The sequence below is a fragment of the Rhinatrema bivittatum genome, chromosome 10 (genome assembly GCF_901001135.1).
Source record: "Rhinatrema bivittatum chromosome 10, aRhiBiv1.1, whole genome shotgun sequence".
Taxonomy (NCBI): domain Eukaryota; kingdom Metazoa; phylum Chordata; class Amphibia; order Gymnophiona; family Rhinatrematidae; genus Rhinatrema; species Rhinatrema bivittatum.
Window position 1 is genome coordinate 77,716,112 of NC_042624.1, and position 22,801 is coordinate 77,738,912.

General features: G+C 42.3%; 1 protein-coding gene across 9 annotated transcripts in view; it reads left to right on the forward strand.

Moving 5' to 3' along the window:
- The window catches only part of EVI5 (ecotropic viral integration site 5), a 223,156-nt gene that overhangs the window by 50,092 nt on the left and 150,263 nt on the right, over positions 1-22,801 (forward strand). For 8 of the 9 annotated variants that reach the window (XM_029618087.1, XM_029618094.1, XM_029618090.1 and 5 more), the window contains 5 exons: positions 515-589; positions 10,815-10,940; positions 12,018-12,161; positions 15,262-15,351; positions 15,467-15,564. In XM_029618087.1, coding sequence (XP_029473947.1) covers positions 515-589; positions 10,815-10,940; positions 12,018-12,161; positions 15,262-15,351; positions 15,467-15,564 — 533 coding nt within the window. The remainder of the gene's footprint in view (positions 1-514; positions 590-10,814; positions 10,941-12,017; positions 12,162-15,261; positions 15,352-15,466; positions 15,565-22,801) is intronic. The other variant, XM_029618089.1, reaches the window with a different exon arrangement.

Genomic DNA, 22,801 nt, shown 5'->3' on the forward strand with positions numbered 1-22,801 from the left:
TCATCTAATCTGTTTTATATTACTTTGGCTTCAACAATATTTATCATGCTCAGCTGATAGTACTGAGTATTTTTTTAAATTTGTGTAGCTATCCATCTTCAGGCACTCACTTTTATATTGCTTTGGTTATGTGAAAACTTTCTCTGTCATGTAAAAGGAAAGAAATTGGAGGTCTTCATCCTGCAGAGCTGTTAGAACTGGCCCTGGGTATAAGTGCTCCATCCCATAGAGCTTTACTCCTGTGCTCAGCCCTTGTACTCCTTTTGAATTTAGCAGAATAGTCAGTTGTGTGGTGGTTTGGGTTTCTACAGAAAGGCAGATTATAATTCTAACAAATAGTACGATGGAGATGGGTTAGATGCAAGGAAATGTATACTGGATAACCTAGAGTCATGCCTGAAAACAGCTTGTATTTAAAAAGCTGCCTCTGTACTCAGTGTGGCATTCTTTGGCGTAAAAAAAAAATAAATTCCTTTTTATATTATGTATTTACTTATAATATTTTTGCTTCCAGGCTTATTCTTTAGTGGATCGAGAGGTTGGTTACTGTCAAGGAAGTGCTTTTATAGTTGGTCTTCTTCTAATGCAGGTAAATGCTACACTTAACAGAAACTTATGTATGATTATCAGGACCAGGCAATGTAGGCAACTGCGTAGGTTGCCAAATTTTTAAGTAGCCACATATCCAGATCTAAAGGAGCTTTTTCCCCACTTACTTTAGTATGTGCATCACTGTGGCTGAACAACCCCCTCCCCCACTTTGCAGTCTCTGGTGGTGAAACCCCCCCACTATTTTGAGATCCTAAGGGAGAACCCTGGCCTTCACCCTATGGATGCTAAAATTTTAAATCTGGTTCTGATTGCTATGCCATATTAAAAAAAAAATAAAAAAATAAAAAAATTGGGCATTGTTCTATTTGTTCTAAGAACTTCATTCCTCCCCTCTGAAATGTAAATCTATTTTTCCAAGTATTTTTTTTCTCCTCCTTCCCACATGTGCTGTATCATTGCTTGGCAGTATCACTTGGGGAGATGGTTAAAAAACAGAAAATGAGAGTAGGATTAAATGGTCTGTTTTCAAAGTGGAAAAAAAGTAAACAGTGGAGTGCCTCAGGGATCTGTACTTGGACCGGTGCTTTTCAATATATTTATAAATGATCTGGAAAGGGGTACGACGAGGGAGGTGATCAGATTTGCAGATGACACAATTATCCAGAATTGTTAAATCACAAGCAGCTTGTGATAAATTGCAGGAGAACCTTGTGAGGTTGGAAGATTGGATGTCCATGATAGCAGATGAAATTTAGTGTGGAAAAGTACAAGGTGATGCATTCAGAGAAAAATAAGCTATGCTGTAGTTACATGTTAGGTTCCATTTTAGGAGTTATCACTCAGGAAAAAGATCTGGGCATCATAGTGGATAATACATTGAAATTGTTATAGCTCATTGTGTTTTGGTAGTCAGTCAAAAAAGCAAACAATGTTAGGAATTATTAGGAAGGGAATGGCAAATAAAATGGAGGATGTCATAATACCTCTATATCTCTACATGGAGAGACTGCACCTTGAATACTGTGTGCAGATCTGGTTGTCGCATCTCAGAAAAGATATAGTTGCACTGGAGGAAGTACAGAGAAGGGCAACCAAAATGATAATTTCAGCTGGCACCGGGAAAGTGTGCAGAAAAACCTGCTTTTCTGCTTTTCTGTACACCCTCTGACTTAATATCATAGCGATATTAAGTTGGAGGCCCCCCCCCAAAAAAAAAAAAATCTGCCCGCTGATTGGAAAACAGACGCTCAATTTTGCCGGCATCCGTTTTCCGAACCCATGGCTGTCAGTGGGTTCAACAACAGATGCCAGTAAAATTAAGCGTCTGCTCTCAAACCTGCTGACAGCCGCCGCTTCTGTCAATAAGGAGGCACTAGGAACGCGCTAGTGTCCCTAGCGCCTCCTTATTACTGCGGGCTCTAATTTGCATAACCTTGCTTAGTGAATCGCGCGCCCAGGAGAGTGGTTTACTGTATCGGCCCGAACGTTAGTTTCAAAGAAGAAAAGGAGTATGCAGAAGCCCAAAGGTGAAGAAACCTGCAGTGTGGGCACTAGCTGTCCCTCATGGACACCCACTCCATGTACTACCACTGCCTGGGCTCAGACCACAATGTTCTGAATTGCCTTGGTTTCCTCAGTATATGTCTATGGGCACTTCAAACCTGCACCTGGAAAGATGGAGGACCTGCAAAATTCTGTCTCTGTTAAGGTGAGAGCAGGCAGCCAAGCCACTTTACCTTCTGGAGTGAGGACTCATAAGACTTCTGGCATGATAAGCACTGGCGATCACCCTGGGAGTTGGCTTTGCCGCATACTCTCAAATTGGTTGGAAAGACTCCCCTTTCCACTCTACCCCCCCCCCCTCTGCTGTTGGTGCCACTTTCAAGATCCAGCACAAATTAAAGTCTGAGCTTGGTGCGGAGGTCTAAGGCATTTATCATCATAGTGCAAACAGTATGTATATGTATGTTGCACTGTGATGATAACGCCTTAGACTTCCGCACCAAGCTCTATTTGCACTATGATGCTAGAACACATCACAAACTTCCATTGTTCTTTTTTCTGTATTCCAGACAGAGTTCAAGTTGCTCAGTAGCTTTGCTTGATGCCATATATATAACATTATAGTTATAGTTTAAATCCTCCCCATTCCTACACCTCCCCTATCTCTCCCTCCCCTTGGACGAAGCATTGTAAGTAGCAGACACTGTTACTGTAAAGCTACCGAGCAACTTGAACTCTGTCTGGAATACAGAAAAAAGAACAATGGAAGTTTGTGATGTGTTCTAGCATCATAGTGCAAACAGTACACACTGTGCTTTTACATTCAAAGTCAGAATATACTCTGGCCAGATTTCCAAGAATAAGTCATAGTTAGACTGGGACCACTGGCAGGCTGGGAAAAGTTCAAAAACTGCCATCTTATGCAGCCTCAATTTCCAGTGGGTAAAGGAGGGTGGTTCCACTTTAGTCCAAAAGTCCAGAACTGTTTTCTTAGCCAACAGAAACGCCTTCTGGAAAAATAATCTTTGAGATTTTTTTTGTAATGGGATATATTGGATCCATACAATCAAATAAGCAAAAGTGAGAAGACAATGGCAAAGAAAAATGCGCAACAGTCTCTTAAAAAAAACCAAACAAACCTCAGGACCACTTTCCAAAAGGCCCATACCACAGCACAGTCCCAAAAGCAGTAAAAAGCAAAAAAAAAAGCTACCCGGAGCAGCTAAACATTTTGAACATTTGTGAGCACCAATTTAGCTTTGAAGGCCCAGGCTGATGATACAAGTGACGTAGGAATTTTGAAGTGGGTCTCCTGGAGTAATATCTTCTGAAATGTTGATGTTCAGAAAATGAGGTTTTAAGACTTTATATAAAAGAGGAGCGTCCAACTCTAGGTTCCAATGTGTAGTCAGTTCATGTACAGAATCTTGGCTTTTAATATCTTTTAAGGTCTTTCATCAGTAAGGCAAGACATCTTTTGCCTGGGCCAAATAGAAAAAAACAAATGATCCAGCTGTTGATCATTTACTGATGAAGACTTTTTAAATAAGTCATGTTCAATGAAATGTCTGACTTGCAAATATGGTTAGAATTCCTTGCGCGAGAGGTCGAAATCTGATCGCAGGTCTGTGAATGTAGGGGCAAAGGTTCAGCATGTATAAACTGTCGTATTGTGGTTAATCCCTTACTGGCCCATTTTGAAAAAAGCAGGTTCTCCAAGCCTGGTAAAAACCTCGGATGGGCAGTAATGGGGAAAGATGGTGAAACTTCCCAATGTATCCATAGCTTTCCACATAACATCTACCAAGCACATCTCCCAGCAACAATGTTTGTTTATTATTTTTTTATATACCGACATTCGATCTGAGATATCACATCGGTTTACATTCAGTTACTGTAGGTATTTCCCTCTCCCCAGAGGGCTTACAATCTAAGTTTTGTACCTGAGGCAATGGAGGGTAAAGTGACTTGCCCAAGGTTACAAGGAGCGACAGCAGGACTCGAACCCTGGACTCCTGGTTCGTAGCCCACTGCTCTAACCACTAGGCTATTCTTTGACATAGTCAGGTAACATGTGTCCAGAGCCTGCCCCTCATGCCAGATCCTCGGCCTCGCCGGGAATTGAAGGGAAAACCTTTTATTTGGTGCTTGAATAATGTAGAACACAATGAGGAAAAACTTCTGTGCGGCACAGATACCTTTTCAGAGTAATCCTAGAGAAGACGCACATGCTGTAATTCATAAAACAGGTCCGTCTTCTGGCGGTAAGCCTGAATAATAACTTGCTTGTGTGCAAAGTTAAGCATTTTTGAAATCACAATTCTAGGACTCCTTGTGCACACTCAAGCCTAAAATGAAGTTTTAAATCCGGGAGGTTAAGCTCTCCAAAAGATTGCAAAGATTCCAGTCCTCAGTAGACTCAGGCAGACCTAAGAGTTGTAGATTGGATCTTCCGGAACGATTTTCCAGGTCATCTAATTTGTCAGCCTGTTCTGCTAGAGCCTTTTCTAAAGATGTCATTTCTCTGCTAGAAATGACATCTTTAGGACGAATCGCTGGCAGCTGCCAGCGATTCGTCCTCTAGCAGAGAAATGAGCCTTTCTGCCTGCTCTATATGAGGACTATATTCTGTGAGTGCTTCCTTTACCTCTGACAGTTGATTAGAAATGCCTGAAAGCTTTTTGTCTAGAGCCGCCAAAACTACTTCTTTGATTTCCACTGTCATTACTTCACTCTGTGGTTTTTCTCCCATCATGTCGTGTCCCTCGCCATTTTAACATCTACCCGTAGGGTTTCTCTTTCAATTTTTGGGTTTTTTTGTATGTAGTTGGTTATCGTCATAGGTTTGAGTCTATTTAAAGGTTGCTCCCTGGTAGGATCACTCCAAATGGCTAGTTAAAGCAGGTTTTGAGAGCTTGGCACCCGGAGCTCAGGAGAAAGCATCCTCCCCAGTTGACCACATCATGCATCATGTGACACACACCCCTCCCCCCCCCAGCATTGAGCATCTTATTCTTCCCAGATGCTCCAGTCCTGTGCTGTCAAAGGAATAGTCAGTTACTGGAATATGGAGTGGGCTGACGTAGGGCAAGTTTCAGTCAATTCCTTTATTGTGGTGCCGCATAGGCTAAGGCACTGTCACTTGTGAAATCTGTTAAGGGAAGCACTGGTTTACAATAAAGCAATTCAATAGATTTACCAGTGCGCTTCTCAAAGCTTACTTCTGCCATTGAAATTCTTATTCTAATTTATTTCAAAATTTATATTGAGTGGAAAAGATCTCGGTACTGAAAAATGCCACAGGCTGAATCCCTAATCAGTTGGCGCAGTCACCAGTCTACAGAAACCTCTTCTTTTTGAATTTTGAATTTTATTTGTAATTTAACTTTAAATTTTGAATTTATTTTTATTATAAAATGCGGAAGTATGCCAGTATTGCAATAATCTTTTCAAAATTGCTTGTGATGGCAAGTTCTTCCCGGCACATAAATTTCACATTTTTGTGAACTTGAAGTACGGCTTGGCTACAAGTTTGAAACAATTGCTTAGATTTACTTATCTTTGCAACACAGACCTTGTAATGTGATTTATGTCCATGCCGCCATCTATTGTTATCGATTTAATTCTGAAAAACACCCACGTTGACATCGTTTCGCGGAGTCGCTGCGTCAGGGCCAAAGCTCAGAATCTGGAAAATTATAGTTATCAACCTTGCCTTTTTTTTTTTAATCAATTTTTCTCACATTCAATAAACACTTGTGCTTTTTTTCAGTTTGCTAACAAATTCTTTGTTACATATATTCCTCTCTGCTATACCTGCATCTGGTGTTTTTTAAAAATTTATTTCAAAATGCACCCGGTCAAATTACTCTCACACGGCCCATCTTACTACGTAATACAAAAAAGCAAGTCACTTCTTTCTGGCATAAGTCATTATCTTAGAGGATTTTTCATTGGTTAACCATTCTCATTGGCATTATGATGACCAATCCTACCTATTGAATACGATATTCAATTCTCTGAACTCCCTCCCATTTTTTAGGAAAACACTAATGTGTTAAGCTGTCTGCTCTTAAGTTCCCAATCAGGTACCCAAACCTCTCTTAAACTTATAAACAATACGGGCATACTTCTGCATTTTTATAAAAAAAAAAAAAAAGAAATAAAGTTAAAAAAAGTCACTCTTTTTAACACTGAGCGTCTCAGTACAGAGAAGTATACAGTCATCCATGATGGAAAGCAAAGCCTGCTTCAGTGGTGCTTATAAAATCCCAAATCCACCTTCTGCCCATGGTCTAACAGCTTTGGGAAAACTACTCAACTCTTAGTGTCATAAATGAAGTTTCTAGGACTAAGAAAATACAAATTAAGCCAGTGCATCTCTCTGCACTGGGGGATAATAGCTAACGCTGTAATTAGCATGGGGTTTGCATGAGAGGGCGCTAACCTATACACATGTTGTGCACAAAACGTTATGCTGCCTTTTCAATAAAGTTTGCACACAATGTGCATATAGTTGCGGTTTAAACTCTGCCTAGCGCACTTTATTACATCAGCCCCAGTGTTTCCTCACTGTTTGTTTAGTTTAGAGCAATATAATGTAACAATGGTTTCTGCATTATTTGTGATACCGTACAATGCTTGTGTCTAATGGTCTTGTTTCGAAAGGCCTAATGCTTAATCACGTCACTGATCCTGTGGGAGGCCTGTATTTCAAATCGATTCATTTTTGCACTCTTGTCTTCACACTTAATGAACAGTGGCTCGTATCACAGACTGTTGTGCGTAATTGAAATAGACTGTTTACCAAGGAGCCTGCTTGATTTGATTTCTGTCCACATTTAAAAAAAAAAAAAAAAAAAAAAAAGCACAAACTTGTAATTGTTTTACTCTGAAAGCTAATTGGTTTATATGTAACCCCTGGACTAGGATTTTTTCCAGGGGAAAATAACTGAAAAGAAACGCTCCTCTCCCTCTGACTTTCAATTAAACAACCCACAATTCTTCTAGGGGTCTCTGTCTTACGTAGATGCAGCAATCATTGCAGCAGCTTCACATGGGCGTGCTAGAGCATAGATAGTATGCTCCTCGTGCTTTCCCTGAGTGCACGGCTTTCCTACCAGGCCACACCTTTGTAGGGATCCCAGTGGGGCTTTACATGTGCACATGACTGGAAATGATTTAAGCTGAGGCCAGCCCAGTAGCTTGCTGGCGGTTTTGCATGCTGCCAATGCAGAGGATTTGGGTTCAATTCCAGCAGGGGTAGCAGAATGCCTTTTTGGTTTGGGGGGGTGGTAGAATGGGAGGCAACCAAGCTCTGCCCCTAGCTCCTACTTCCATTTTCTTACTTGGTTTATAATTAATTTTTTCTTACTTACCCTTGTAAATCAGTGTAAATATTCATTCCTAGATCCACCAATGAAAAGTTTGATTCTAGAAAACTAGACAATGATAAAGGAGGAAATGATAAAAAAAAACAGCATTACTACATATGGAGGGAGAGAAAATCAAGACCAAGAGATGTAATCAGACTAAGATACAGAAACTGTCAAGTATTTTGGCAACATTCGCCTGATTAAAATCTTTCAAATTTACCTCAATATGTTGCCTATATAGTGGCTTGCAAAAGAGTTCGACACCCCCCCCCCCCCCCCATCCCTAAAAAGTCAGATTTGGGTGGATTACAAATGACACGCAGATGGTTCCAGACAGTGTTTTTGTTGAAAACCAGTATGCTCTGAAAGTATATTTTCAAAGTGTCAATTCATTATTTCTCTGCATTTTTTGTAAAATAAAATTAAAAACTGAAAAATGCTGCTTGCATAAGTATTCAGCCCCCTTCAGACCAGTACTTTTGTAGATCCACCTTTTACTGCAATAACAGCTTTAAGTATGTAGGGGTAAGTTTCTACCAGCTTTGCACACTGTTTGGGAGTGATTTTTGCCCATTCTTCCTGGCAGATTTGCTCCAGGTTCTTTAGGTTGGTTGGATGACGCTTATGGACTGTAGTTTTCAAATAGTACCACAGATTCTCGATTGGATTGAGATCTGGACTTTGACTTGGCCATTGCAGAACATTCACCTTTTTGTTCTGCCTCTCCTTTTGCTCGGGATCATTGTCCTGCTGAAAGGTGAACAATCTGTGTAAACTTCATTTGTAATCCACACAAATCTGACTCTTTAGGAGGTTGAATACTTTTGCAAGCCACTGTATATATTACACCAAGTATTAAAAGCATTAGCAGTACATTTGAGAAACTGAGAATATACCCCGGCTTAAGACTGAGGTTCGTTCGTTCTCAAATGTGGAAGACAAACTCAGTATATTTCCTGTACTTCCAGTTCTCTGAACATATATACTCTGTATGCACAGAAACCTCCCCCCCCCCCCCCCACCGCACACCAGCTCCAACAGGAAGGCAGAACAGATATCACAATACAAAAAATATTATTCAAATTCTGGTGTTGTCTAACCAGCAATCACACAAACGCCCTCCACTACCAGGCCAAAAAAATCATTCAGGACATATGTAGCAAACCTGCAGTACCACAGCAGCACTAATTTGCAGGACTCCAATAGCAGCACTGAAAACACCAGGTCCTACAGCACCAAAACATCTCCTGTTGGGAAAACAGTACATGCTAGTAGTAGAATGCCTCCGCTTGGTCACCCTTGCAGAACACAGAGACCTTCGCCAAATATAGAGCAGCTGACCACAAATTAGAAATTTTCAGACAAAAACTGAAATGGAAGTACAAGAAGTCAGACTCTGTATGCAGTACAAACTAGAAACAAAAATATATTTCCTCCTTTGTGTAAGCCAAATTCCATTGTCATTCTTTTGGGAATGGATGGTGATATGCAGGGCTGGATTTAGGATTTGGGTGGCTATAAGCAGAAGTGGAGAGGGGGGGGGGGCGAGGGTTAAAATCAGTGGGTGAAGTCCCTAAACCACTACTCCTCTCAAGTCCCAGAGTGCCATAGCAGTGCCCCTTTAAAGTGGACGACTGGAGAAGGCTCCTCCTTGGCACAGTTGCACTCCTCATTTTTTGCTTGGATATTTAGAGCCTTCAAAGTTTGGCACTCTAAGCAGTTTCCTAAATCCAGTCCTAGATATTATGCTGGAGTAGCCAAGTTCCCATCATTGTTATTTCGGAGAGTGGCAGGTGTTACATAATATTCAACCCCATCACCCACAACCAGAAGGGCTTTGTGAACCTAACACGAAACTTCTTCTCTCCCCCCCCCCCCCCCCCCCCCCAGCCCAGCATAAGTATTCCTGACTCCATTTCCTTTGTGCACTTCAGCTAGCTCATCCAGTAGCCTCAACTATTTATTTTATGTGATTTTATATTCCATGTTTCAGGCACTTCAGAGTGGATTACGTTCAGGTTCTGTTGGTATTTCCCCGACAAGTCAGCTTCTTTCTTCAAATGCCCCCCCTCAGAAAATCGGCTTCATCCACTAAGTCATCCTTCAGCTTCAGGGACCATCTACCTCACCAAGTCAGCTTCCAACTTCATATAACCCCCCCCCCCCCCTCACCTAGTCAGCTTTGGATGCTTCCCACCAAGTCAGCCTTCAGCTTAAGGGACCGTCCCCACCATCAGCCTCCTCCTTCAGAATCCCCTACCTCTAGCTTCAGGGAGTCCCCACTCCTCCAGCACCTCAACCTCCAGCTTCAGAGATCTCTTTCCCCCGGTCTCTAGCCTCACTCTCCCTGCCCCAGCCAGTCCCTTGCTTGCAGTGCAGGCAGGCACTCACTCTGCATCAGTTTGGGAAATGCTGCGGCCTGAGGCATCGCACAACTTTCTTCTTGTCTCGTGCTGGTCTTATGAGACAGGAAGAGCAGCAAGATAATACAGGCACCCGATTGGGGGAAGAAAGAGGGGGAAAAGCTCTGCTTCATGCCATAGTTCATCAATAGAGGCTGGTTCTGATTGAGTTGGAAGCAGATCAGCAGCATCAAACTGAGCCACAATTATAATTTTAAAACATTGATTTGATTTCATAGAGAATATCTCAAGAGATCTGCACTGCGACTGCATGCATTGTTCTAGTGAATAATTAAAATTGTCTGGCTTTCTATGGCAGCAGCCCTGGTTGGGTTGAGGCAGGTTTCATATAGATCATAACTTGTTGTATTGTGGTTTTTGTTTTATTACTATAGGGGGATTTTGAATTGCTTATATCATTCATAGTGAGCACAGGCACTCGTAGCCTGCATACATTGCAGCTGCTTTTCAATGGTGTTTCTACGTGCAAATAATGGCTCAAAGAACCTGTGTACTTTGCGTCTCCGGTTTTTTGTGCCAGCAGCCAAGCAGGGACAAAATAGCATGTGTGTATTTGAAAATAAAATGTTTGTACGCTGTTTTCCTCACTCGACTGAAGCATGTCCACAAGAGAATGCCTCTTATAAAGTCGGCTAATAGTTTGTGTGCTAAGGAAGCTGATGCTGAAATTTAGGTAGGTACAAGAAGGCAACTATCAGACAAGCCAAGTTACTTGGGTAAATGACTTTGAAAATTACCTTCCACATTTTTACCTATATGTAGGTATTGAACAATATAATCTGGTTCAGCCCAAGTCATTTAAAGTGGTGGCCATGTTTTCTCAAAATGTTGTATTTCATAATGTTGTGCCTGAAACATGGAAACCTGAATATCTATTATGGGCTCTTGACCAAAGCATTTTATATGTACTTTTATTTTAATGTACCTTGGTTTTAATGGTGCCTTTCTCTTTTTAATACAGATGCCAGAAGAAGAAGCATTTTGTGTATTTGTTAAATTAATGCAAGATTATAGGCTTCGTGAACTTTTTAAACCAAGTATGGCTGAACTGGGCCTCTGTATGTATCAGTTTGAATGCATGATACAGGTAAAACATCTTAGACCTAACTTCCCACTGTTCTGGTCTCTGTAACCCCACATCATGGGCTCTACATCCAACCATTAGGTGTTGCCCTTAATGACCGTGACTCCTTCCTCACCCAGGGGTTGTGATTGCTGTCTCTGCAGCATCCCCAACTGACCTGGGGTGCGGAAGGCCCAATCCGATCTGGGAAATGAACCGTGAGCCTTCTGCGTTGCTGGTGAGGCAGTGTGCCAGTGATTTTTATGGACCACCTTAACGGCTCTGAACAATTAGGCCTGAAATGTATTTAGCTTGTTGAGAATTTGTTGTAATCGTAGAATTATTTCTTGACATTTTCTTGTACCTTTTTATTATAAAGAGGTAGGTCTAACTAAAGTTTTTTATTCATATGCATATTTTGCTTCAACATTGCCACAGTCTCAATCCCCTGTCCCTCACCATCACAATGGTTTGTCAGTCTATAGATTGATATATTAGGATTCCTGACATGGTGACTGCCCATCAGGACATGAAGTTGTCTTCAGCTGGAGATGGTGGTGCACTCTGTCACAGTGCATGTTTTGTATTTTGTTTTCCCATTCCTTTTTATTTTCTCAGTCTTCCTCCTCTGTACTATGAGCCCTATAGCAGCCTCATGTGGGAAATTTGTTCTACCATAACATTTTCTAGTACCTCTTTTGTCATGGCCAGTGGGTGTTGCCACAGGGGCTGTGCCTTGTAAACTTTCAGCACCCTCGGCGGTTGCGGCTGCTGCTTTGGTAAAGCTCATAGTGCTGACTGTTACATGCATGTATTTTAGATTTTATATGATGATCTTGCCCAGGATATTTTCACCCAAAAGTTGTGAATGGCTTAAGAGCAGCACTGCCACTTTTATCAAGAAAAATATATGCAAAATGAATAACCACATATAAAATATTGAAACAAATCCATTGTCTATACATACGCAGGCTGCTGCAGTATGTGACTTTCCTGCGAGTCAACAAATGCTTCATTGCACAACTTTGAAAATTTGGCTTGTATTTCATGAATGCTTTTTGGACTACTCTAACACACCCTAAATATTTTCTGTCTTTCTAGGAACAGTTGCCAGAGCTCTATGTGCATTTTCAGGCCCAGAGTTTCCATACTTCTATGTATGCATCATCGTGGTTTTTAACCATCTTTCTTACAACATTTCCGTTACCCATTGCTACAAGAGTATTTGATATCTTTATGTCAGAGGTAAGTAGCAGAGCACATGTTTCCAAGTGGAGAAATATCACCTGCTGTCTGCCAGGCCCTATTGTAAATTGCTGTGCTTAAAATGTCAGCTCCAAAATATGAATACTATCACAGTGCTAAGATAAACTCATCTGTTTTGGTTTTGCAGGTCTTTTGATTTTCACACCAATTCAGTCTTTTTAATTGTTTGAGTTGTAAAACGCGTTTTGACTTATGTGCATGGAGCTGCGATTCACCATTCTTATTTTGGGTGGTTGTGCAGTTTGAGAGTTTGGCCATGGTTAGAAAGAGCTTACGACTCTGCCATGAGCCTTTAAGGCAAAAGCAGCTTATAAGAAACAAGGCAAGCATTCTCACAACATGTTTGTGGGGTTTTTTGGTTTGTGTTTTTTTTTTTGGTAACCTCTTGAGTGTGGTCACCAATTCTTGCTAGTGGCAGCATAACATTTATCTAAAATGCTTAGGTAATATTAGCAGACCAACTTCTTTCTCAGTGGCCACAAGGTTATACATTTGTTGTGGGTTTGTATCACCTACAAAAACTATAGCACAAAATAAATTTGTCCTGTGGGCAATTTCGGTAGGGGGGTACCTTTTCAGTGTTGGTTTGGTTTTGCCTGCCCATTTTATTTAAACTGAATTTTTCTATCATGAAAATCATCACAGCATGTTCTGCACAAGTGTGCGCACAGCAGTGTTTGCCTAGAGCAACCACTGCAGGAGACAGGAGCAGTGGAAACTGCACCATGGGGTCAGAGAAGGAAAAGGCAAAAAAAGAAGAGGAGCAGCAAGCAGGGCTGATGGGGTTCCCCCAGGCCCCACAAGCAAAAGCGAGAACAAGCAGCAGTGGTGGCAGGGCTGGTGGGATTTCTGGCAGCAGGGAGTAGGAGAGCGAGAGGAGATGAGGTGTGAGCCAGCCTCTGAAAGGCTTCTGGGGGTTTTCCAGGTCCCACTATCCAAAGAAAGTGGCCCAAGGTGGGGAATGGAGAAAGAAAGAGGAGCAGTCGGATTGGGAGGGAGGGAGGGGGGCAAGGTCAGTAATGAGTACCAGATTGGGAGAGGAGGGGATCCCTGAGTGAGAGGAGAGAGAAAAGGGATGGAGTAAGATGATAGGAGTGCTAAGGGAGAGGGTGGGGGAGAGAATTCAGACACAACTTTTTCCCACCACATCACCACCCCCTGCCCTCCACACATACCCATATCCTATAGACACATCCTCCCTCCATGCCACTATCACCCCTTGTAAATACCCCTCCACACACACACACACTCCACCACCCCACCTCCCACATAGCTCACTCACACCCCATCCCCCACACATGTGCACTCACCTCTTGCACACCTTAACCCCTCACCACCAACAAACCCCTCCCTCCTCGCACAGACCGCCACCATTACTTTGCCCTTATATTCACACAGGGTGTGGAGATAGGGACATAGGGAAAAGTGCACTTAGCCATACATACACACTACTTCTACACCCTTTCTGCACATTCCCCCACTGGCGGTTTGGTGAGCAAAGCAGCCCCTGATATTGTAAAATTGACATTACACTGTTTTGCATTCCATGTTTGCAGATCATTAATTTAACAATCTCTGCTGGTAGTTCAGTACATTTCAGATTGGTCTTCTCATTGCTGCAATAGTGTTTTGTACATCAACTACATAGGCTTACATTGTGTGTAGTGACAGACCTTTTTCTGTACTGGTTATACAGAAATAAGCATTGAACCATATTACCTTTGATTGTGGGATGCCTTTTTTACTTTTGTGTATCTGAATACATCTTTGAGCCATCATTTTAGATGCATTTTGTTTTCTTTATTCTTTGCATCTCTATTGTGCCAAAGAATTCTTGCATCTTTGAAAAAGGGGACTATGTGTCTGTTTGTTATGACCTCCTTTTAGGAATATCATCATTTTCTCTGACGTTTCCTTCTGTGACTTCCTCTGTGGTGCTGCTGATGTTCTAGCTGCTAGAAGTAGTTGCAGAATGAGTTGTTTGGAAGTTCCGTTGCTTCTTTATTCTCTAGGTAGTTTACTAGATACAGTTTTGAGTCTAAGACTGTGTGCTTATCTGTTTTTTGGGTGATTTTTTTTTTTTTTTGGGTTTTTTTTGTTTTAACGTTTTGTAACATCTTCCCAGTATTTTTTAAATTAATGGTCATTGCCACCCATGCGGAAAAAGTTTCCATAATCTCCACAGTCTCTCCAACGTAGCGGAGTGTCTATTTTTTCCATATTATACACTTTTTGCTGAGGTTGGTTTGTAGACTACAATTATCTTGTATTGCGACTCCCCTGTATGCTGAGGAAAATGAGCACTTACAATTTAGACAGAGTACATTTTTTTTTCACTGGAGCCTGTCCATTTTCAACATTGAAGCTAGGATAGGAAGAAATTTAAAAAAACAAGCTTTCTTGAGTCCAGTATACTCTTCTATTTTCTCCATTTTTGTCTCCCAGTGAAAAACAGCTGGATCTTCTTATGGTGGAACAAATTGTCACATCTGACAACATTATAGCTCATTTTTTGCCTTGGTACAGTTATCTTCAGCATATGATAGTTTATTCCCTTTTAGTAGTGCAATGGTATGATTTACAGCCATGTTTGGTGTGATGGAGAAGGCGGCATGATGTGCTGCTGTTCAGTTTTCAGTAAGCTTTGTTTGAACTGTAGAGGAATGATGCTGTATGCCTGCTCACTCAGTGAAGGCAAGGATCTTGCTTGAGATGTTTGGAGTCAAGCTGGCTTCGTGTTTAACAAAAGGTTTCAGCTTGGTAGTGAAATATGTGGCAATGACTGACTGACTGGCAGGTAGTGGATCAGTCTGCAGGGCAGTTGGTTGCTGTGCGTCGTCCATGTTGCAGCCACATATACCAGAGCAGTGCAAGGCAGCTGTTTATTTGATTTATATTCTGCTTTTCAGGCACTTCGAAACAGAAGTGGCATTGTGTAGGGGAAAAAATCTTATGCCATGCTGAAATTGCTTTTGTTGCTTGTGCATTTCATACATTTTTTTTTAATTATCCAAATAAGCATCCTGTCATTGAGCAAATTTTGTGTGCATTTAATATATTTTTTCCAATATTGTTTCAGGGTTTAGAAATAGTATTTCGAGCTGGACTAGCTCTTCTGCAGATGAATCAAGCAGAACTAATGCAGCTTGACATGGAAGGGATGTTACAGGTAAGTGTCACTTTATAACGTTATTTGGAAGTCAACTGGAATTTCAACTTTGATCAACACTCCTTTATTGCGTCAGAGGTAACTGGAATTTTCTGCTCTACTCTTATTTTTTTAGCACTTTCAAAAAGTCGTACCACATCAGTTTGACGGTGGTCCAGACAAACTAATCCAAGCATCTTACCAAGTCAAGTACAATGCAAAAAAAATGAAAAAGTAGGTATACTTCACTTTGCTAAGTATTTTTTTTTTTTTTTCCACTTCCCTTTTAGCCTTGCTTTTATCCAAACAGAGGCTTATCAGATGGGGGTGTGTGTGTGGGTGTGTCTCTCTCTCCTCCTTCCTCCCCCCATAACTTTGAAACGGCTGATCCTAACCTCACTAAACTTTGTGTGCATGTAAGTTCTTTTGGGGGAAGGGGGGATATCCGACTTTTTCACTCACTTTAAAAAGTTGAATGATTTGGGGGTAGGGTGGGGAGTTGGTGTGCAGGAGGGAGGCCACATTGACATTTTTGTGTGTCTCCCTTTATAACTTTTTGAAACAACTGGACCTAGTTCCACCAGACTTTCCCTGGAGGTAGATTGGAGTTCATCAGACTTCTCCACTATTGAAAACTGAATGATTTGGGAGGTGGGGGAGGGGGCAGGGAGTTAAAATTGGCAACTTTCCCTTAAATGCATAGGAATTATTACCAAGGCTATCTAGAATGTCATTCTTTCAGTTTCTACTGGCTATAAACAAGTACCGTATTTTTCGCTCCATAAGACTCACCTGACCGTAAGATGCACCTAGGATTCAGAGCGGGAAAATAAAATAAATAATGGTGTGCTAAACCGGCTCTGTTCCCGGGCGTCTGTGCGTCTTATGGAGCAAATTAAGGTAGGGCATAACATTTTTTTTTGTTTGTCCCCATTCCCCATACCAACCCTTTAAATTTAATTAACTACGCCCCCCCCCCCCCCCAACAAGGCGACGAATGGCACCGGTAGCCCCTGTGACATAGTAAGGGCAAAGGCTATCAGTGCCATTTTAAATACTGGCAGCCAACGGCCTGAGTGCAGGAGATCGCTCCGGACCCCTGCTGGACCACCAGGGACTTTTGCAAATCTTGGGGGGGGGGGTCAGGAGGGTGGGGGGTTGTAGTTAATTAAATTTAAAGGGTTGGTATGGGGAATGGGGACAAAAAAAATTGGTTGTAGTTAAGTTTTTTTTTTTTTGTTTTGTTTTGTTTTTTATATATTCGCTCCATAAGACACACATTTTCGTCCCACATTTGGGGGAAAAAAGTGCGTTTTAGGGAGCGAAAAATACGGTAAGTTTTTAAAGAGGAAAAAAAAAAGGAAGACTATTTTTGTAATAATGAAGTTGTCTAGCCTTCATGATTTTCAGAACTACCAGATTGTTTTAAGCTACTGTTTTAAAAATTCTTCTCTGTGAATAGTGAATGATGTGGATTTTTTGCCATTTGAGGTGAACTTGTATAGTAATGCACTCTCTCAAAATGCTACTTGATTTCTGAAAATTTTGATGCCTTAATTTTACAGTGGAGAAAAATAGTTATCAAAGATGTGTTAAGGAAAGATTTATATATCAGTTTAAGTACTCTTCTGAGCCCATTGTAAATGATGTGATTGATAGTCTGTGACACTGAAGAGTGAGTCAAAGATGTGTTCAAAAGACTTTTTAGAGATCAGGAAACTTTTTTTTTTTTTTTTTTTTGTTAAACATTAGAAAACAAGGTTTTGCTTTCATCTTGATCATGAAACAATTGCCTAGGTAGGTGCAGTTTGAAAAGGTGACTGTGAGGGACACTGATACCTTCTTTCAACTAATCAAAGTAAGCTCCACATGAATAATTCCATCACTGCAGAGCTGAATTACAGAGAAGTGGTCTTTCATATTTTTATGGTACAATACTTTTAGAACAGAGCTCTCCACTATGGTTCCTTATAACTAAAAACCATGACTGATTTTTTTTTTTCAGGATGTCCATAATATTGTATTACCAATGTTTTGATTGACAACAGGCTGAATTTAAAATCATTCATTAACCGCACCACCAAGGAAGGCTTCTACAAATTGCAAGTTCTAAAAAGTCAAACCACTCCTCCACTTCCAGGACTTTAGAACAGTTCTCCAAGCAGTGATCTTCTCTAAGATAGATTACTGCAACTCCATCTTGCTAGGTCTCCCTTCCTCCTACATTAAACCTCTTCAGATGCTCCAAAACTCGGTAGCTAGAATCCTGACAAACACCAGAAGAAGAGATCACATCTCTCCTATTCTCAAAAATCTGCACTGGCTACCAATACATTTCAGAATCCTCCATAAGTCCATTACTATCATCCATAAAACCATCCATTCCCAAGCCCCTCTTAGCCTTCAAATCCCGCTCAAATTACATTCCTCATTCAGACCCATCAGAGAAGCCTACAGAGGATCGTTACATGTCCCCCAATCCAAAGCGGCACACCACCTCACCTACAGGGAACGAGCCTTCTCCACGGCAGGACCATCTTTCTGGAACGCAATTCCCCCGGACCTTAGACAGGAACCTTGCTTATTAACAATTAGAAAAAGACTTAAGACTTGGCTATTTAGACAAGCCTTTCCTGAACCTCACTGACTCTGCCAATAGACCCAACGGATTGACTGCAACAACCACCAAGTTACATTCCAGTACTATGTAAATAGTTGTCCTTGTTTTTTATTCTCATTCCTAAAAACAATTCAAGCCTCTTGTCTTCTCCCAGTTCCTTCTTCCCCTGTTTTATTGTAACTTTTTTGCTTCTCGTCACCTGTTAATTGTTCTAGGTTATCACCCCCCTTGTTACTTGTAAACCGGCATGATGTGATTCTATCATGAATGCCGGTATAAAAAAGCTTTAAATAAATATCTAGGTGCAAGAACTGGGTTAACTTGCGTACGTAGTGACTTTAAAGACCAGACCTTGAACACCTTTTGGAGATTGTGATAGTCTTTTACTGAACATACAAATGACTTTGTTTTGAAGGAGTAGGATTATTTAGGGATCAGGTTATTTAGTGGTGTTTTCACTGGGGGATTTATTAAATTTCCCCCCTAGATTTACAAATAGAATATCATTTGTCCAAAAACATTTCTGAAGGTATTTATAACTGAGTTTGTGTGTCAAAGATGGGACTCATCAGAATGGACCTGGCTTTGGATGATCCCATCAAGGAGGTCGTCTCAAGTGGTTACTTTATTTGCAGAGTGGTGGGAAAGTTAATACGGATAGGCTAGGACTGGCTTGGGGGAAGTGCATAGATGGGGTGGTATGGCTAAATCATTAGCTGATTGGATTTCCCATGGAAGAGAGACTGATACAGATCTAACTGCTCTTTTGTAAAACAAACTGGCATCCTAAACAATTGAATAAGGTAAATATAAATATGTCTCAGGAGTGCTGGAGAGGCTGTGGTGATTAAGTTCTGTTTTCAATATGATCTGGAGATGCCTAAAGGTGCAAGAGGGTTTTTTTGTCTTTTTTTTTACTAAAACTAAAAAAAAAGTGTTTTTCATAGAAAGGGTTCTGGTGTTAAAGATCTCTGGAGAAGCAAATTGGGCCCTTTTTGGAGATGCCAATTGTTTGTTTCTATGGTTCTGTTTTTTGCATTGATGATAGAATAGTACTACTGTTCACACAAAAAAATCCTTAGGAACTGTAAGTTGTCGGGTTGTGATTGGGTTTCTGTTACATCATCATTTGTGGAATTAATATTCTGCATGTAAAACTTCTTTTTATAAAGTTTGGAATAAGTTATTTTCTTATCAGGGAGTGATTAAATCCTTAAGTTTGTAACTGACCAAAGAAAGTGGGATGTCTAATATTTCAGTGAGGTCTGAAAAGGTAAATGGTGGAGAAGTGTTGGTGTGATAGTAAACATTGAATACCAACAGCTAGTAAGAGAAAAATCTTTAGACTCTTTTATTATAAGACATCTTATAATAGCAGCAATGCTTACCAAACAATGCAGCTGTTTTGTTAAATGTCACTGCCTCTAACTTATACACTAATGAGTTAGTTTGTTTTTCCAGTTATTTGGCATTATATTTTTCTCATATAATGCTAATAAGACTGGGTTCATGTTTTTAAAAAAAAAAAAAAAAAAAAGGATTTCTTGTAAATTGAGCCCAGAAGGCAGAAACAAAACTTTAATACTGACCTTTAACATATATCTTTTAATGTTTTTTAATATACTTTTTAGCATTTCAGCAGTCTTGGTTGATTAGTGTAATCTCATTTTTCCTAATGTGTAGCCAGATGGACTCTGGACCAATGGGTTATGCTCCCCTGCCAGCAGATGGAGACTGAGTCAGATTTCACAACTGATGTCACCCTAGATCAGGGGTTGGGAACCTTTTTGGCTGAGAGCGCCATGAACGCCACATATTTTAAAATGTAATTCCGTGAGAGCCATACAAGACCTACCAAATTAATTTACTACAACCCCCTACTCTCCTGACACCCCCCAAGACCTGCCAAAAGTCCCTGGTGGTCCAGCGGAGGTCCAGTGCTTGCAGACAAATCTTTAATAAAGTAAAAATCTAACAAAACCCCCACCCTCCTGACCCCCCCCCCCCCCCCCCAAGACTTGCCAAAAGTCCCTGGTGGTCCAGCGGGGGTCCAGGAGCGGTCCGGGAGTGATCTCCTGGACTTGGGCTGTCGGCTGCCAATAGTCAAAATGGCGCTGACGGCCCTTTGCCCTCACTATGTCACTGGGGTCGACCAATGGCGGCGGTAGCCCCTGTGACATAGTAAGGGCAAAGGGCCATCGACGCCATTTTGATTACTGGCCGCAGACGGCCCTTTGCCCTTACTATGTCACAGGGGCTACTGCCGCCATTGGTTGACCCCAGTGACATAGTGAGGGCAAAGGGCCGTCGGCGCCATTTTGACTACTGGCAGCAGACAGCCCAAGTCCAGATCACTCCCGGACCACTCCTGGACCCCCGCTGGTCCACCAGGGACTTTTGGCAGGTCTTAGGGGGCGTCAGGAGGGTGGGGGGTTTTGTTAGATTTTTACTTTTTTATTAAAGATTTGTCTGCGAGCCAGATGCAGCCATCAAAAGAGCCACATCTGGCTCGCGAGCCATTGGTTCCCGACCCCTGCCCTAGATATACCCCTGCAGTGACCTCAGCCCCCCAGTATTCTCAGTCTCCAGCAGATGGTGGACGTACCTATCCCTATGGGGATTGTTGTACTTTTGGAAGGAGAAATTCTACATTTAAATTCAAGAAAATAATCGAACCCCGCTCTCCTGTGGTGATCCCTTAAAGGTCCCTCCCTCAGTTGAGAATTCCTGAGGCGATTTCTGAGATCCCTCAGAGATGTACCTTGGTCAAGAAGCTGGTTCCCAGCGTGGAATTTGCTGCTTATGCAGCTGAAAGGCAGCAGATGCAAGAAGTAGAGTGCGGCAGTGACGACCAAAGCCCACTCCCCCCCCCCCCCCCCCCCCCCCGGCAGCCAGAGACTCTCTGTATTCAGCAGGTAAGCACTGAGCATAGGTAAGTTGTTGTTTTGTTTTTTTTTTTAAGGATTTACCAATTCAGAGACTATTAGAGGTATTTTTGGTAGGTTTTCCTCCAGTCTGTGCGCCGTACCGATGACATTACCACTCCCATAGGGCTAAGGGGAATTGGGTTTCTGAGCGGGTTGAGCAGTCCCTGGTGGGCTAGTCCCTGCTTTAGCTTGGTCAGCACACAGCATGGTAGGCCATGGCGCCATCTTGCACGCATTTCTGTGCATGCAGTACTGCCCTCCGTAGGATGTCAGTATGCGCAGTGTATCGGCTCTTCGCACATGCTATACATGCACAACTATGAAAGTGAGCAATACAGGAAGATCTGTGTGCACGGGTTGAGCATGCATCTCACTGTGTCGTTTAGGTGCTCAAATTTTGGGTGCATACATTTTTTTTAAGAGCAAGCTGATCTAAATGCACAGTTACCACCGCCAATGGTACCAGCAACCAAGAAGCCTAAGTGCCTTTCTCTCTGCGCTTCTTGTCATATTAGGGCTTCACAGCCTGACCTGGATTCCAGCTTGTATTATTAGCACTGTGAGGAATCCCAAGGGAAGTTGGCTTCCCTGGACTTTGCTAAGCCCGGCTCCTCCCATTTAGATGATGGGTTGGTCACAGCCTTTAACTGGAAGTACTCCGGATCTGAGTACCCCCTTGACTGGGTCATCAGTGGGAGAGGGAAACTCAGCTGGACCCCCACCCCAGTTCCCCCCTGGGCTAGGCATGGATCCGGCAGCCACCCTAGTTCCCCCTGGGCTAGGCATGGACCCGGCAGCCTTTTCTTAGGTGGAGTTTTTCCAGGGGCTATAAGCCTTTGTATAGATGCAGTCTACTACCTCGCTTTTCCCTGTCCGGATGGAACCCCAGCCGGTAACCCCTCTGTCTCCCATTCCTGTCGGCAGACCTCAAGGCATGCCTTGCCTGACCAAGGGTATCCTTAGTAGGGACCCTGATGGCACAGACTGAGGAGCCAGATTTCTTGGAAAAAGGGGAAACTCCCCCCAGGTTGAAACCGTATCAAACCATGTTACGCGTCTTTCATAGAGATGAATTGCCCACCCTGGTTTCTCAGACCCTGAAGACATTGGGAGTTCCTGGGGTGAACTCTATGATGGAACCAAAGAAAAATCCCATTCTGATTTCCCTGCGGAAAGCCTCTTGCTACTTTCCAGTACTGGAAGCCATCCAGGAATTGATTGACCTGGAATGAGATGCCTCAGAAGCAAGTTTTAAAGAGGACTGAGTGTTAGAAGCTCTATGCCCACTGGACCAAACAGTGAGAGACTTTGCATTTCCCTAAAGTGGATGCACAGGTCTGCACTATCTCTAAGCAAACAACTATCCCGGTGGAAGGATGTGCACGATAGACTGGCATCCATCCTTAAGCAAGCTTTTGATGGGAGTCTGCACTTACCTCCCGTGGTGGTTGCAGGAGGCTCATCTGAACAGGGGTGTGTCTCTGTCCTCCCCAAATTGGCTGGTTTTCACAACACATGCAAGTCTCCAGGGCTGGGGAGCTCACTGTCAGGAACTCGCGGCCCAGGGCCTTTGGACGAAAAAAGCAGCCCTCTGGAACATCAATTGCCTTGGAAGCCTGGGCAGTAAGGCTGGCATGCTTACAATTCAGCCACAGACTCCAGGACCAAGCAGTTTGTGTAATGTTGGACAATACAACAATGGTAGCCTACATCAACCACCAGGAAGGAACCAAGAGCCAGCAAGTGTCTCAGGAGATAGACTTCCTTATGGAGAGAGTGGAAATGCATCTACAGATATCTGCCTCCCACATCACAAGAAAGAAAACATTTAGAGCAGACTTTCTAAGCAGGGAGAGTCGGGATCCAGGAGAGTGGGTGTTGGGGGGAAAAAGCCTTTCAACTGATAGTAGATTGCTGGAGCCTC